Below are 14009 nucleotides of genomic sequence, written 5' to 3'. Positions count from 1 at the left end.
ACAGGAGCCAATAATAGAGTAAGTACTTTACTTTGAATAATAATCCCCAATGAAAAGTAGGCCTTCTTGAAAGAAAAAAACAATTAAATCAACAATAGGAAAATAAAAAAACAAACAAATCACATTTATCCAATGTAAAATAAATTTACAGTCACCTGTTACCGTCACAGTGTATTAACCCTAGTAACACCAGATTCACTGTTTAAAAGATAACCCTCTTCTCTCAAAGAAGACACTTTGAAAGCTAATCACAGTTCAGTTCAATCAATCACTGATATCAGATTTCGTTCAGTCACTTATCTCAAATCCAACGATGCATCTTTCAATTCACAGTTCCATTCAAAAAGGGGAAAAAAACATCCTTCCCGAAGAAATGAATGTAAACAACCCGATTTCAGTCTCTGCTGTCCTCTTGATAACTTCCTTCTCCTCTTCTTCTAGCGTTCGATTGGGTAGCTCGCCATCAACGGAACTTTCCGATGAATTCAAAAAACCTGACCACATCCAGTATTTCCACACGGTAATACCTCAAGATTAACATCCACACGAACATAAAATTAACTGGATTCTTTCAACCTAACTGTCTCTTCATGAAATCCAAAACATTTTAAACAAAATCAACAATTTACACTTATATTTCCTCCCTTTAGAAAATACTTGCTCTAGCTTATTGCTCTCCTGTCGGTAGCTTTGTTAGATCCCGCTGCTTCCTAATGACTCAGCAGGGCGGAGTTTCTCAGTCTTCTCTCATTGGTCAATTCTAATGTACATCTTATTCAAATTATTCCTTTTCCACATTTTATTTATTCCTCCTACATTATATTTCAGTTTAACCATCATATATAAGTTATAATTGATTTAAACTATATACAATTATTTTTATGAATCCTGAAATTAAGTCAGGGTTACACTTCCTCTTTGTCAACAGAGATGTTCCTCTCTATGCCAAGTAGCAGTAAATCAGACAGCCTTTCCTGTCCACAGAGACTCCTCAATCTGGACTTGACCAGTTTAAGCTTTGAGAATGAACGCTCCACTGTGGCTATGGAAACTGGTAATGTAGCATATATTTTCACCAGCAGATAAAAAGCTGGGAACATAAGGTGATCACCATTCTCTTTGAAAATCTCCAACATTACCTTGGCACTTTTCACTGGGCGTTTGTAGGCAGAGTGAAACACTCTCACTTCCCTCAGCAGCTGCTCTTCTTCCTCAATTCCATAAAACCTGCAGAGGATATGAGCAGCTTCCTTGGCCTCATCATCCAACACACCCATCCATTTAGATGCATCTGTCAGTGTATGGAGTGACTTTATGATCTTGTTAGTTTTATCTGCATTTATGGGTTCTCTTTCCCTTCAAACCACTTCTGGAGCTCTTGCAAACAGACATTCAGAAATGTGTAGAAGAGTCTAACCCTGTAAAATTCTTCAAGTGTGTGTGGCTCATGATCTTCAGTTACTGATGTTGAGCAGTGCATCAACTTTGCAGGTATTTTTCTTTGTTGTCCATGACCAGGAATGACATCAGGAACATCAATAACTGCTGCCTCAGTGTGGCTAGTGGCTCTTTCGTAGATGCTCTCAAACTCCTCAGTCCTTAGGTCTGTTATTCGATAGACAATGCCACTCACTATGTCGTATGCAGCTCACGAATCCAAGTCTTCCTTTTGAAGGGCACTGGAGGCACATGCAGTTTCAAGGAAGAAGTTGTTATTTCCAAGCAAAGCAGGAATTCAACGTTTATTGAATGCAGCAGTATCTTTGCTTCTCCAATGGCTGCATCAGGTGGATCTTGTTTTATTAGTGTGGTCAGGAATTTCACAACCGCTGGCAGGCTTTTCTTTAAAGTCTTCATGGCTTGCTCCCTACATGCCCACTTAATGTCAGAGACTTTTAGTTCCATTGGACACTGATCTGGATCCATTTCTTTCTGGGTCTTCACAAAAGAAGCATGTCGCTTTAAGGAGTTTGCAATGAAAGCTTAAAGCTTTTCCACCAAAGAAAAAAAGGTTGCCAAAAGAATGCTTGACTTTGCTGATTCCACAAGCACTAAATTTAAGCAGTGTGCCTGGCAGTGAACATACAGTGCTTTTTCATTTTGTTGTTGGATTTGCAACTGAAGTCCTTTGTAGTGACCACTCATATTAGCAGCCCCGTCATATCCTTGGCCATATATGTTTTCCACTTTGAGATCATTCTCACTGATAACTCTCATGACCATTTTCTCAAGCTCTTCTCCTGTTGTGGAATCTACATGGCACAAGCCAATGAAGCACTCTTTTATTTCCATCTGATGCACAATTCTTATTGCAAATGATGCTTGCTCTGTATGGGAGATATGAGTGGTTTGAATGAAGAGACACCTGTGGTCTTATCTTTGATCTCTTTTGTTCTTTGACTGACTCAAGATCGAGTAATATGTTGTCACACTTCCCTAGGAGTTGAACTATCTCCAGAAAATGTCCCTTACTTAAACAACTAGAGGTTTCATCGTCAACACGGAAGGCATTTCCTTGTCTTGCCAGGAACAGTGTTATATCGATTACATAAATTTACATTGTGTTACATAAATGACACAACAGTGACCTGTTCCTCTGTCTATCCTGTTCTCTGGCAGCAAGTAATTCTTGGTCTGCTCTTTCAAATGCCACGAATAAAGCATTTATCTTGAGAGCATGCCATTTTATCATACTCAGCATATGAGACTCACTACTACTTTGGTCTTTGATATATTTTTTTGAATTCTTCCAGTTTTTAACACCAGCTGTCATCCATCCAATGTGGTTTTTGAACCTGTCTTCATGGCTCATAAATAATCAACATCTAAAACAGTGCATTCTGTCATTTTCAGGTAAATATTCAAGCCAGGTACTGTCACTGTACCACTGCTTTTGGAAAGAGTGCCCCCTTTCATGTTTAGGGAATTTCATATCAGGTGGACCAGCATGGTCCTTTTTTGATGGCAAACTTGATATACCCTTGACTGGACTTGATGCCATATTTCTGTACTAAACCTGGATCTGTTGGATGTTTATGTTGTAAAAAACAAACATACTCTGTGTCATTTTCTTCATCAAAGTCTGTATCTGGTGCTTTCTTTTCAACTTCTTGTCCCAGATCACATTCAGCTTCTTCTCTCTCTCCCTCCTCAACATGCATCTCTAACTGTTCTCTTACTTCAGCCTATTCTTTCTCTCCCTCCTCAACATGCATCTCTGACTGTTCTCTTACTTCAGCCTCTTCTCTCTCTCCCTCCTCAACTTGCATCTCTGGCTGGTCATTTCTGCCTGCTAAATTTCATACACCTTCTGTCACTCACTCGAATTTGTGTCAATGTAGTGACATAGGGGTCGCTCTTGAGAGCCCAAAACACTTTAATCTTTGAGAAAAGGCCAATGAGAATTGGCAATTGGAATAAAAGGAGCTTGAACGCCCACTATCATTCAGATTTTTTCTTCGTAGCCGAGCAGCTGTGTATCATCGAGCTGAATCCCACTGCTGTTCCATTCACCTCTGAAAGAAGCATATGCTGTTGGATATACAGCGCATTCCTGCGGCTTTCTCTCCTTCTGCATGATTAGTGCAGATTACACCCCTGTGCGCTTCAACAGCACTACTAAAAGAGTATATATTTCTGAAAATATTATATTCTCCTCTATTAGAGCAACATATTGACGTGAACGTCTTTTTATTCCTGGATGAGGTCGTTATCTCTCCGACTCTCCGAAAGCTAACTCCGATGGCCATGGATGCTGCCTCGCATGTCTGGGCCATGATCACACTGAGGCAGCATTCGTGGATGGTTCGTGTTCTCATTGCGAGGACATGACCATTGCAATGTTGCGGTCATGGCTTTCCTTCTTCGGTGGAAGAAGGTGGACGCTAAGTCCCTAAGGAAGCACAACCTGATCATCAGGTTCCTCAGAGGTGCCCGGAGGCTGAATCCTCCTAGGCCACACCTCTTCCCCTCATGGCATCTCTCTGTGGTCCTCCTGGGCCTTCGGAGAGCAGCCCCGTTTGAGCCGCTAGAGTCAGTCGAGCTGAAAGCCTTCTCCTTGAACATGGCCCTCCTGATTGCGCTAACCTCCATCAAGAGGGTTGGGGACCTGCAAGCATTTTCTCTCAGCGACACTTGGCTGGAGTTCGGTCCGATATACTCTCACGTGATCCTGAGACCCCCACCGGGCTATGTGCCCATGGTTACCATGACCCCTTTAGGAGTCAGGTGGTGAGCATGCAAGCGAAGCAGCCCCAGAGGAGGCAGACCCAGTCTTATCGTTGCTGTGTCCAATGCATGCTTTGCTCACCTATTTGGATCGCACGCAGAGCTCTAGATGCTCTGTGCAGCTCTTCGTCTACTTTGGCGGACAGCGGAAAGGGAACGTTGTCTCCAAACAGAGGATTGCCCACTGGATCATGAATGCCATTGAGCTGGCATACCAGGCCAGGCCTGCCACTTTGGGAATACGAGCACTGGCTACTGGCACCTCTCTAGCAGACATCTGCAGGGCAGCAGGCTGTGCAACACCCAATTCCTTTGAGATTTTTGGTCTCTGGGTTGAGCCGGTTTTGTCCCGTGCATTTTACCACTTGGGTATACCACTTGTGTACAGCGCCTTACCCCTCCATGAGGCAAAGACGTGCACTTTTTCCCATGTGAGTTCCCAAACCTGGATACCTTCCTCCCTAGCCCTGTGTCTCGCGAATTTGATGGAGGAGTTTGCATCAAGACCCACTACGGGTACTAATATGCCCTTATAGGTGGAATAGTTGCTCCACAGGTGCCGACTACTCCGGTGACCCTTGTGATCTATTTTCCATGGGACGGTCTCCCTATCAGCAGATCCACGTCTCCTTTGGGCAGAGGTTTCTCCCCTTCGAGGCAGGACCTACAACCGCACCTCTTCCATGTGCGGCGGATAAGCCCACATGTCGTGTTGCCACATGTTACCTCCCCTTCAAGCGGGATGTGGTCTACATGGGCTCTTTCCCCCCGAAAGAATAGGAAAGGAAAAGAACACCTCCCCCGATGTGTATAATAGTGTTAGATGGTCCCAGCCGAATCTAACACTCTGTAGAGAGAAAATATATAGAGAAAAGGCTGAGGCAGCTCTCATGCCTGCTCCTCATCTAGTTACGTCACTTCCCCCCCTCAGGGGTGTGGGGAACTACATGATGTCTTGTGGGTAATTGGGGGAGGTTCCGGGCAGACTGATGCACCTGCTATTACGCATGCAGCAGCTTGCTTGCACCTGCATCAGCAGTTCACGTAACACTGTTCAGCTGTTGTGCTGTTTTTCTATAGGGACCTCATTGACACAACATTGAGTGAATGACAGAAGGGGAACTTCTTGGTTACTGTATTAACCTCCGTTCCCTGATGGAGGAAACGAGACGTTGTGTCCCTCTTACCACAACACTGTACTAGCCGCTGAATTGGCCGGGACCATGTCTCGGCTCCTCAGCACAAAACATGAATGAGAGTGGGTATTCCAGCTCCTTTTACACCCGTATGTTTTGGGGTTCTCAAGAGCGACCCCTAGTATCACTACATCGACACAATGTCTCGTTCCCTCCATCAAGGAATGGAGGTTACGACAGTAACCGAGAAGTTTTAAATAGATAAATTGATATTCGAACTAATACATCACATTTACTTTCTATTATTAATTATTGGCCTATTCTGTTATGGCTATATTTGGCCACAGAACTCAATTTACTATATTATTTGTTACCATATTTATAATTTTTTTTAACGAAATAAAGATTAAAGCAGAATTGAAGGTTGCCTACATATGATGAATGCCTTTTTGCAACCTATCAGTCTCAGATTAGCTCACCTTTTTTATCCGTTGATAGAGAAACTGTCCCTTTCGCTGCCTTCATCTTCAAATTTTCTTGATTTTTCTGCCGTCTCTCTTTGTTTGGCATCTTGGCTTTACTCCCTTTATAACAAGAAGCAATGGCACGATAAAAACGTGTACAAAAGAAAAAACACAGTAACTAAACAATCACACGTGACACCACACTGGTATTTGCCATCAGACATTCTATGTGAATCTCAATGTCATTGCTAATGATTATGGCAATGTGAGACATCATTATGGCAACGACATCCCAGACTGTCTAATGGCATATATAAATGGGGATTTTCCGACTTTCGTTTTGAGTTATTAATATTCGTTACTGTTTTGTACATGTTGTCATATTAATTATAATTCAAATGCATTTTATTGACCACAATATTGTTGATCAAAGTATTGCAAGGGGGGGACTTTTAATTAATTAATCTCAAGACCCCAGAGCCCCACCCTCTGCACGTGCCTGGTATGGGTTTAGCTTGGAAAAATCAACTTTTTAAATCCTGTAGTGCAGGGGACATGGGGGACTCCTCCCCCACACTATTTAAAAAGGTGATTTTTGTCCCTGCTACGCCCTCTGTCTAATATTCTGCATTTACACACTGTTGCCACGTAATCACTGACCTATCAGAAAATGTATGACAGTTCTGAATAATTATTCAGGAAATATTAAACATAATCATATACTGTATCTAGGATTATTAGAAGAAATTGATTGGAATAACTGGCAAGATTGAACAGAACTGGTGATATTTGTGAGCCTGAAATCCTATATTACACTCTTGAATACAAATTATGGACAATTGGTTCACATTATATTTGTCACTCTTTCATGGCTAAATAAACACTCAACAGCATAAAATGCTTGAGTAAAACATGCATGAGTCCAAACGCAACAGCCAGATTTATCTGCAGTTTATCTGAAGTTATGCACGTTTTACAATTTCTGGTTTCTTCTCTCCAACATCCACTTCAGGCACTTGAAGAACTTGAGAAACAACAAATGTTAAACGGTACACAGGTTCAGACATTTCAGAAAATAACAGCCTACAGATGAATTACAGATAATTGGGAAAATCATATTTACAAAATCAGTATTAAGGTAATTTTTCTAAAATGTAATGCATTTTTAAACATGGAAAAAAAAGGCTTATTTTTGTATTATTTGTTTTGTTTTAAAAGAAAAAAGAAGAAAGAAATTAGCTAATTTCTCATGTTTAATGCTCAAGGATTTAAAATGAATGTACAGTTTGAATATTTGATTTGCACATGTGGGTGGGTCTGAAATGCGATTGGTCAACCTGCACTGTCATCTGTCCTGCCTCAATCAAACCCATCAGAATAAGAGTTCAACACAATACAGCTCTACAGATGAATTAATCTAATTTTTAATTCAGAACATTAACATTCTTCCAAACGTTGGACAGTTGCATATTTAACTCTGCTCATGTGCAGCCAAACAATGGATTTATCCTACAGCCCACCAAGTGAACACAGCAACATTTATAATGATGTAGTTTGAATAAAAGAAAACAATGTTGTGCTGCAAATAATGAAACATTTGTCTAAACCTTTCTTCATTTTCCTCTCTATAGTGTTCTGGAGATCTGTAGTTATTTAAAATGCAACACACACACACACACACACACAATAAACTTGAATTTAGCTTGCCCATGTTTAACCGCTTGTCTGCCGCTGCATTGCAGTTCTGAGAAAGTATACGTAAAGCTAACAATTGTGTAGTGTACTGCCATTGCTGACTTTGGCCTAATACCGGTGCTATAGATTTTGTGATTTTTGTTCTTCATTTTCCAGCTGATGACATTTTAGACAGACCCTATTTGAGGGTATATGGATGGACTCAATAACCAATAGGAATCAGTGTTCAAAGAATGAAACATGCCTGCCCCCTACTGATCATGTCTGTCCTTCTCCGCCTAATGCACATGTTTTATAAATTACAGCTGTTTTTTCAGTGAGCAGAGTGTAGAAAGTTTAAAAACAGCATTAACCAGTTAGCTATTAACTCACTAATGGAAGTCTAGTTATTTATAATGAATAGAATTGTGCACATTTGTTGTTATGTTTGGTAATTTACATCACATCATTTGTATAATAATCGTTTCTTATCGATTCAGTTCACTCGACACTGCAATAAGCTCTTTTGGGGAAATCCTTCTCTGATGACCTAGTTGAAGCCCTTGTATAATAATGCCAATCTTCTTATTGGCAATGGTGTTTGAGCCCTGCCCCTTTAGGCATGCAGTTGGCCTATAAGCGGGTGTGCGAACACCATTTCCTCAGAAGTGTATTCCTTCAAGACCAACATTGTCTCGTCTTGACTATGACAATCATCTCATCTTGAACAGCCCACTCTTTGCCGTCGATGGACACCCTCCAATGGACGGGACTTCCCTGCAGACGAATCAGGACATTCTTTGCCTGACTCTCAGCGCCTCTAGCAAAAGATTCACCTGCCCCCTCTAGTGTTCAAACGAAGAGTCTCTCCACTTCGCCACCGGCATCGGGTTCTTCAGCTCTGGAAGATACCTACCCGATTCCCGCAGCATTCCGGCCTTTGAAATATATATACTCTATATAATATTCTGTCCACGTGACGTAAAACACCTGATAAATAGCTGATTGTATGTACGTGTCTTTTTAAAGATGTTGTTAAGTGTTCATGCGAGCAACACATTGCTCCATCAGATCAACATGACAGCTGCGTTCGCTGCCTGGGCCGCACCCACACCGAAGCAGCTCTCGTGGGGACAGATTTCCCTCACTGTGAGGACATGAGTCTCCGGATGCTTTGCTGTAGGGTCACCCTCATTCTGAGGGATGATTCCACCTCCCACGTCCTCCCAACAGCTTCCTCTGTGTTAAGTCTCAAAGGACCACATGAGGAAGCACAGTGAGGTAGAGATGGAAGTATCCGAGTAGGATCTTGCACTGGTGCAAGGCCCACTAGTCTCTTGATCTTCCCACGCAGCGTCCTCACCAGTGCAGTATGCACACGATGACCTCCGGCCATCTATGTTGTCGTATTAAGTGGGTCTGATGGTGGTAAAGATGCAGTGACCCTTGCAGCTTCGGACATGGGAGAATGGTCCATGGAGGATGTTGCAGCCCATCCCCCCAGTGAGGGTGAGGAAAGTACACAGGCCAATGACAGAGTGCTTCTTCGCATCCGCGCACAGGCGGTTGAGGAGCTAGTTCTCGAATGGTACCCTCCACAGGAGCTGGTAAAATCTCACCTAGACGATTGATTCCAGCAGGCCGGCCGCCACCAGCAGGCTGTGGCACGGAAAACTGCACCATTCTTCCATGAGAGCTCCAATAAAACCATGAAGAGCTCACGAAGACCTGGTGCATTCCCTATTCGTCTTGCGTCCAGGTAGGAGCTGCGGTCCTCACAAAAGTGGATCACGAGGAGGAAAAGGGATATGCTAAGCTTCCCCCTATTGAAGAGGCATTTGAAGCTCTTCTCTGTCTGTCTACCGCTATGGGATGGAAACCCAGCCCACCTTTCCAAGCCGTGCCGACTGGTGTCAGCACTGGCTGGAAGAGCTTTTATGGCAGCGGGCGAGGCTGGCTTGGTGCTCCATAACATGGCGGTGCTTCAAGTCTTCCAGACCAAGCTTCTCAAAGATATAGATGAGCAAGGCCCGAATCCTGACAGGTTCAAAGAGCTCCGCACTGCCACAGATTTGGCGCTGCGGGCTACAAAGATTACAGTGCAGGCCATCGGAGAATCGATGAGTAATCTGGTGGTTTTGGACCAGCATATCTGGTTAACACTCACAGAGATGATTGATGCAGAAAAAGACACCATGCTCAATACCTCTGTCTCGCCTGACAGCCTAGTTGAAAATGCCATGGAAGGCTTTCATTGCAGCACAAAAGAAGCCACAAGTGATGAAGCACTTTTTGAGAAGTGTTTTCTCTCATCCACCACACTCACACTCTGCTTCGAGCCAGCGCCTGGTGAAAAACCCCACTCCCACAACCCCAGCGCTGCCAAGAGCTGCCAGTGAGCCATCAGTGAGACCATGTAAACCATGTCACAAACGGAAGCCTCGCCCGCCTCAGCGCGAACCCTGCACCAAATGTAAAATGTTGTTACTGTGTGTTGTTTACAATAAAGAATGTGAAAAGCACTTGTTGTGACTGCAGGACTACACTTTCAAAGAGACTCAATTTCTCTTTATGTTTCTCACACCCCGCACACTATGCTCAACCGCTTCCCTATGGCAAGTGGCACTCTATCTCCTGTAAAGAGCGGATCGATGCACCTGCTGTCTCACCGCACAGACACCTAATAAGGCTGGGACACATTGCTATCTTAGGTCATTTGATTAAATAAATCCACACATAGCTAGTCTAAGTCACTATTTAAATAATCTCTGGGCTTTCCTGGCAAGTCCGCCAAGACCAATATCCTATCAATACGTCATGCCCATATTAACATGCTAAATCTTTCTGAGAGTTTTGATGAGTGAACTAGTTAATTCACTCTCTTATATCTCTCTTCAGAATTATGGGTTGCGTAATTCTTCACTGGCTATTTGGCTATTAAACATGATTCTTTAAAAATTACATTGAAATCACATTGACTTACATTGTTAAGCAAACTGTTGCTTAACAATTTCGAAGCTCATGCTAGGTCAGCCTTGAAAAGTTTATACGTTATCGGTTTCAAGAATTTCTGTGTAGAGAAAATAAATGGGATTAAGCTGTTGTGCTTTATATGAACCTGTTTACAAACACAGTCTATTTTTTTTAGCACCCAAGAAGCCCTAATTTGTGTAGTATATGAAAAATATCTGTTTGATTAAAATCTGACCTTGGTCTGGTGGGTTGGGGTCCCAGGCTGCCCATAACTGAACAATAAAGAAAGGAGACCAGCAGATGGTGTAGACCAGCACAATGACAAGAGTCATCCTCACCGTCTTAGACATGGCCTTGGTCACACCTGGGAGAGGAAGTGGGTGTGAGTACTCAATGGGGAGGGGAAAGTCTGCAGTATCCGGAAGCACATCTGGCCATAGCTCAGAAGCTCCAGAGGTGTTTGATTGTCCAGCCAATGAAAAGGTGGCACAAGATCTTTCACACATGCTACTGGTTGTCAGTAATTGAGAATGGGAGGAGTCAGAGAGATAGCTGGGGGTGTTGACAGGAGTGGTGTTTTGCAGGTGAGGTGTGATGGAGGGGGAGGAGCAGTCTGAAGATGGGAGGGGTCTAAAGCTAGGCTTGCAGATAGAGTTCCTACAAGGCAAAGTCTTAGAATAGTCATCATTTAAGATTTGAAGGTCTGCAGGAGAGGAAGAGGGATGAGAAGGGCTGCAGAGAGCTTGGCTGAGAATGTTGTCACCATGGTGGTTGTGTCCGCACTGTCTGTCTCTCTCTCTGTCCCTTCCCCTGCTGCATCCGTCCCGTTGAGGAAAGTGGAAGAAGACAGAGTTCCGCTTGAATTCTGCCATCACCACCCGCTCTGACTTCAGGTAGATATTGTCATGGATCTCTCTGAAGATGCGAACCTGAGAAGAAAAGGATATACATAGAGAAATTTTCAAATAATGCTTCCAGCATTGTCATCGTGTTGTACCCAGGGGCGAAAATTTCATCAAAATGTTGGGGGGGACAATAAACATTTTTTAAAGGGGACAACAAGGGTTTTTTTGTTGTTGCCCCATTTGCATTTGTATTATTTTATTTCTTAAACAATTATTTTAAGAATATATCATTATATTATTTACAGTACACATATTTTAATGATATTTTAGGTGGGGACAATTTAGGACCCCCCCCCGCGATTTCCGCCTATGGTTGTACCATGTGGTAGATCTAATTGTGGTCAATTTAATTCTCATAAAACATGCAAAATCGCTGACTCTTGCACTGTAGACAACAATCTATTCATCTGGCTAGATTATTCTGGGTTTGTCCATGCTATTTTTGACAACATGCTGTCATAAAGGCATGTTCAAATACACAAAGGCTGATGCTGAGTCACAGGAATTTAAAAGAAAGTCCTGTCATTAAAATAGTACTCTGGCAGTTGCTAGAGCAGGGGTCAGCAATCTATGGCACGCATGCCAGCATTGGCACCAGAGGGGTAATCACTGGCAAGTCAGCAACGGCGAGAGAGGAGTAGACCATTTTATTTATATAAATTCTGCACCTGCATTCAAATCTACATCTTGATGTAATCCTTCCTCATGATTATGCAGCATGTTTTCATGAGCTGAATGGGAGGCTAAACAAAAAGTTAAAATGTAACAAGACTGCAGTACACCCAACAGACTCGTGCAGCGCTTGCAAGACTTTCGCGCATCATGAGCCGGCAGTGCATCACTTTCGAAGTAAACATGCCCGCTTTGCCACGATCCGTCTGTGCACCTGTCAGCCTACATTTCATGTTTCTTTTGTTTATTTTTGTTTTCAGAACAACACGTGATGTAATAAAGACAACACCACTATTAATCCTTGAGATTTCCAACACAGCATACAGGTACACCCTCCTTAAACCATATTCACACTCAAAATAACATTAAAAAATTAAAAGAGACAACATAAACCCACATAGTGGGATTCAAAAATCTTTTCAAGCCTATTCAAAATATAAATTAAACCTGGAAATATTGTTTTAGGATTTTGCAGGTGTGAATCACAGAAAAGAGCTAAATAGTTGATCGGCTTGTGATGCACAAATGGCTTGCACTTTAGTAGTGTTTAATCTCCCATTCAGCTGATGAAAACATGCTGCATGATCATGAGGAAGGATTACATCAAGATATAGATTGGAATGCAGGTGTGGAAAACATCATTTAAATAAAATAGCCTGCTCCTCTCTCGCTGTTGCTTGTGATTACATGATTACAATTACATAAAATAAGAAATATTTAAGATTCCACACAATTTCGTGATCAGTAATCAAATAAGCAAATTCGTGACATTAACTTTTAACTCATTTTGTACAAAAGGACAGGTTTTCTTTTATTAAAGCACTTAAGGTACTCTGTGAAAATTCACATGCAGGATCATGATCATTGGGTTTTTTCACTCAAACTGTTATGCTGATAATATCATTTGCAATGAAAAATAAACAATTAAATTAGAAAAATGCTAAATTGAAACATTTTCACATGTGGACTCATACTTCGGAAAATGTCGGCACAGCCATTGACCAGGAAAATAAAATATGTCACTCCATGTGAAAACGATTGTCGATCCCTGTGCTAGAACGTTAGACAGAAATGTCTTGGTTTAACAATTGCCAAAACAGAAAAAGTTATTCTTTAGAGAAGCATTGTTAGAGAATAGATGTCAAAGCCATGTATTTGATGTAAAACAATAAATAAATAAATGTGTAGGGTGAGAGAAGGAGAAAGAATGGGGTGGAGATACCTGACAGACAGTGATGATTAAGGCTGGCAATATTAACACAGCCACAGTCATCCAGGTGACATATGCTTTAAGGCCCCATGGCTCAGCAAAGTGTCCCCAGCATTCAAACTCCCCAGGGGCCACCTCTGATCGTGAAAAGATAAAAACCTGCAGGTGGAGAAAAGTGTGCAGATGGAGAAAGGAGAAATTCAAGACATTAAAATTGCTTTAAAAAGACAGAAAAGACAAGAAAGACTGGTTAACTGTTTACATAAATCATAAACCCAAGACCATAAAGTCTGATCAGTCTATCTGTCTCTCGGTTTGTCTGTCTGTCAGGGCAGGTCTATGGCCATTTGTTCCTCACCTGTGGTAAACTGAGCACCAAGGCCAGGCCCCATGCAACCATGATAGGGGTGTTCCAATGAGAGGGCGTGGTCCCTCGATATGCCTGCAAGGGGCAGCAGATGGCATAATGGCGATCCACAGTCATGGCAACAATCATGTAGGAGGACGCAAACATTCCGACAATTTGCAAATACTTGACTGAGCGACAAAGAGCATCAGGGCCCTGAAACCGCTCGGTAATGTCCCAGACCAACTGTGGCAGCACCTGGGGGCAACATAAAGAGATCTGATTATATTTCACCCTCACAATGCATTTTTCTTGCTAGTTTTGCACTATGTCCTAACCAGACGAGATGCAATAAGACTCTTAGCAATTTCTCTGTCCACACTCAGAGCAAAACTGAGGCGC

The 14009-nt window shown here is 42.4% G+C and overlaps 1 protein-coding gene across 1 annotated transcript in view; it reads right to left on the bottom strand.

The window, feature by feature from the left end:
• Positions 1-14009, bottom strand: part of LOC127628846 (vasopressin V2 receptor-like) — a 45914-nt gene that overhangs the window by 19402 nt on the left and 12503 nt on the right. The window contains exons 3-5 of the mRNA XM_052105785.1: positions 13620-13865; positions 13274-13420; positions 10710-11403 (exon numbers count right to left, since the gene is read on the bottom strand). Coding sequence (XP_051961745.1) covers positions 10710-11403; positions 13274-13420; positions 13620-13865 — 1087 coding nt within the window. The remainder of the gene's footprint in view (positions 1-10709; positions 11404-13273; positions 13421-13619; positions 13866-14009) is intronic.

This window comes from Xyrauchen texanus, chromosome 35 (assembly GCF_025860055.1).
Source record: "Xyrauchen texanus isolate HMW12.3.18 chromosome 35, RBS_HiC_50CHRs, whole genome shotgun sequence".
Lineage (NCBI taxonomy): Eukaryota > Metazoa > Chordata > Actinopteri > Cypriniformes > Catostomidae > Xyrauchen > Xyrauchen texanus.
This window is presented reverse-complemented; position numbering and strand designations above follow the sequence as displayed.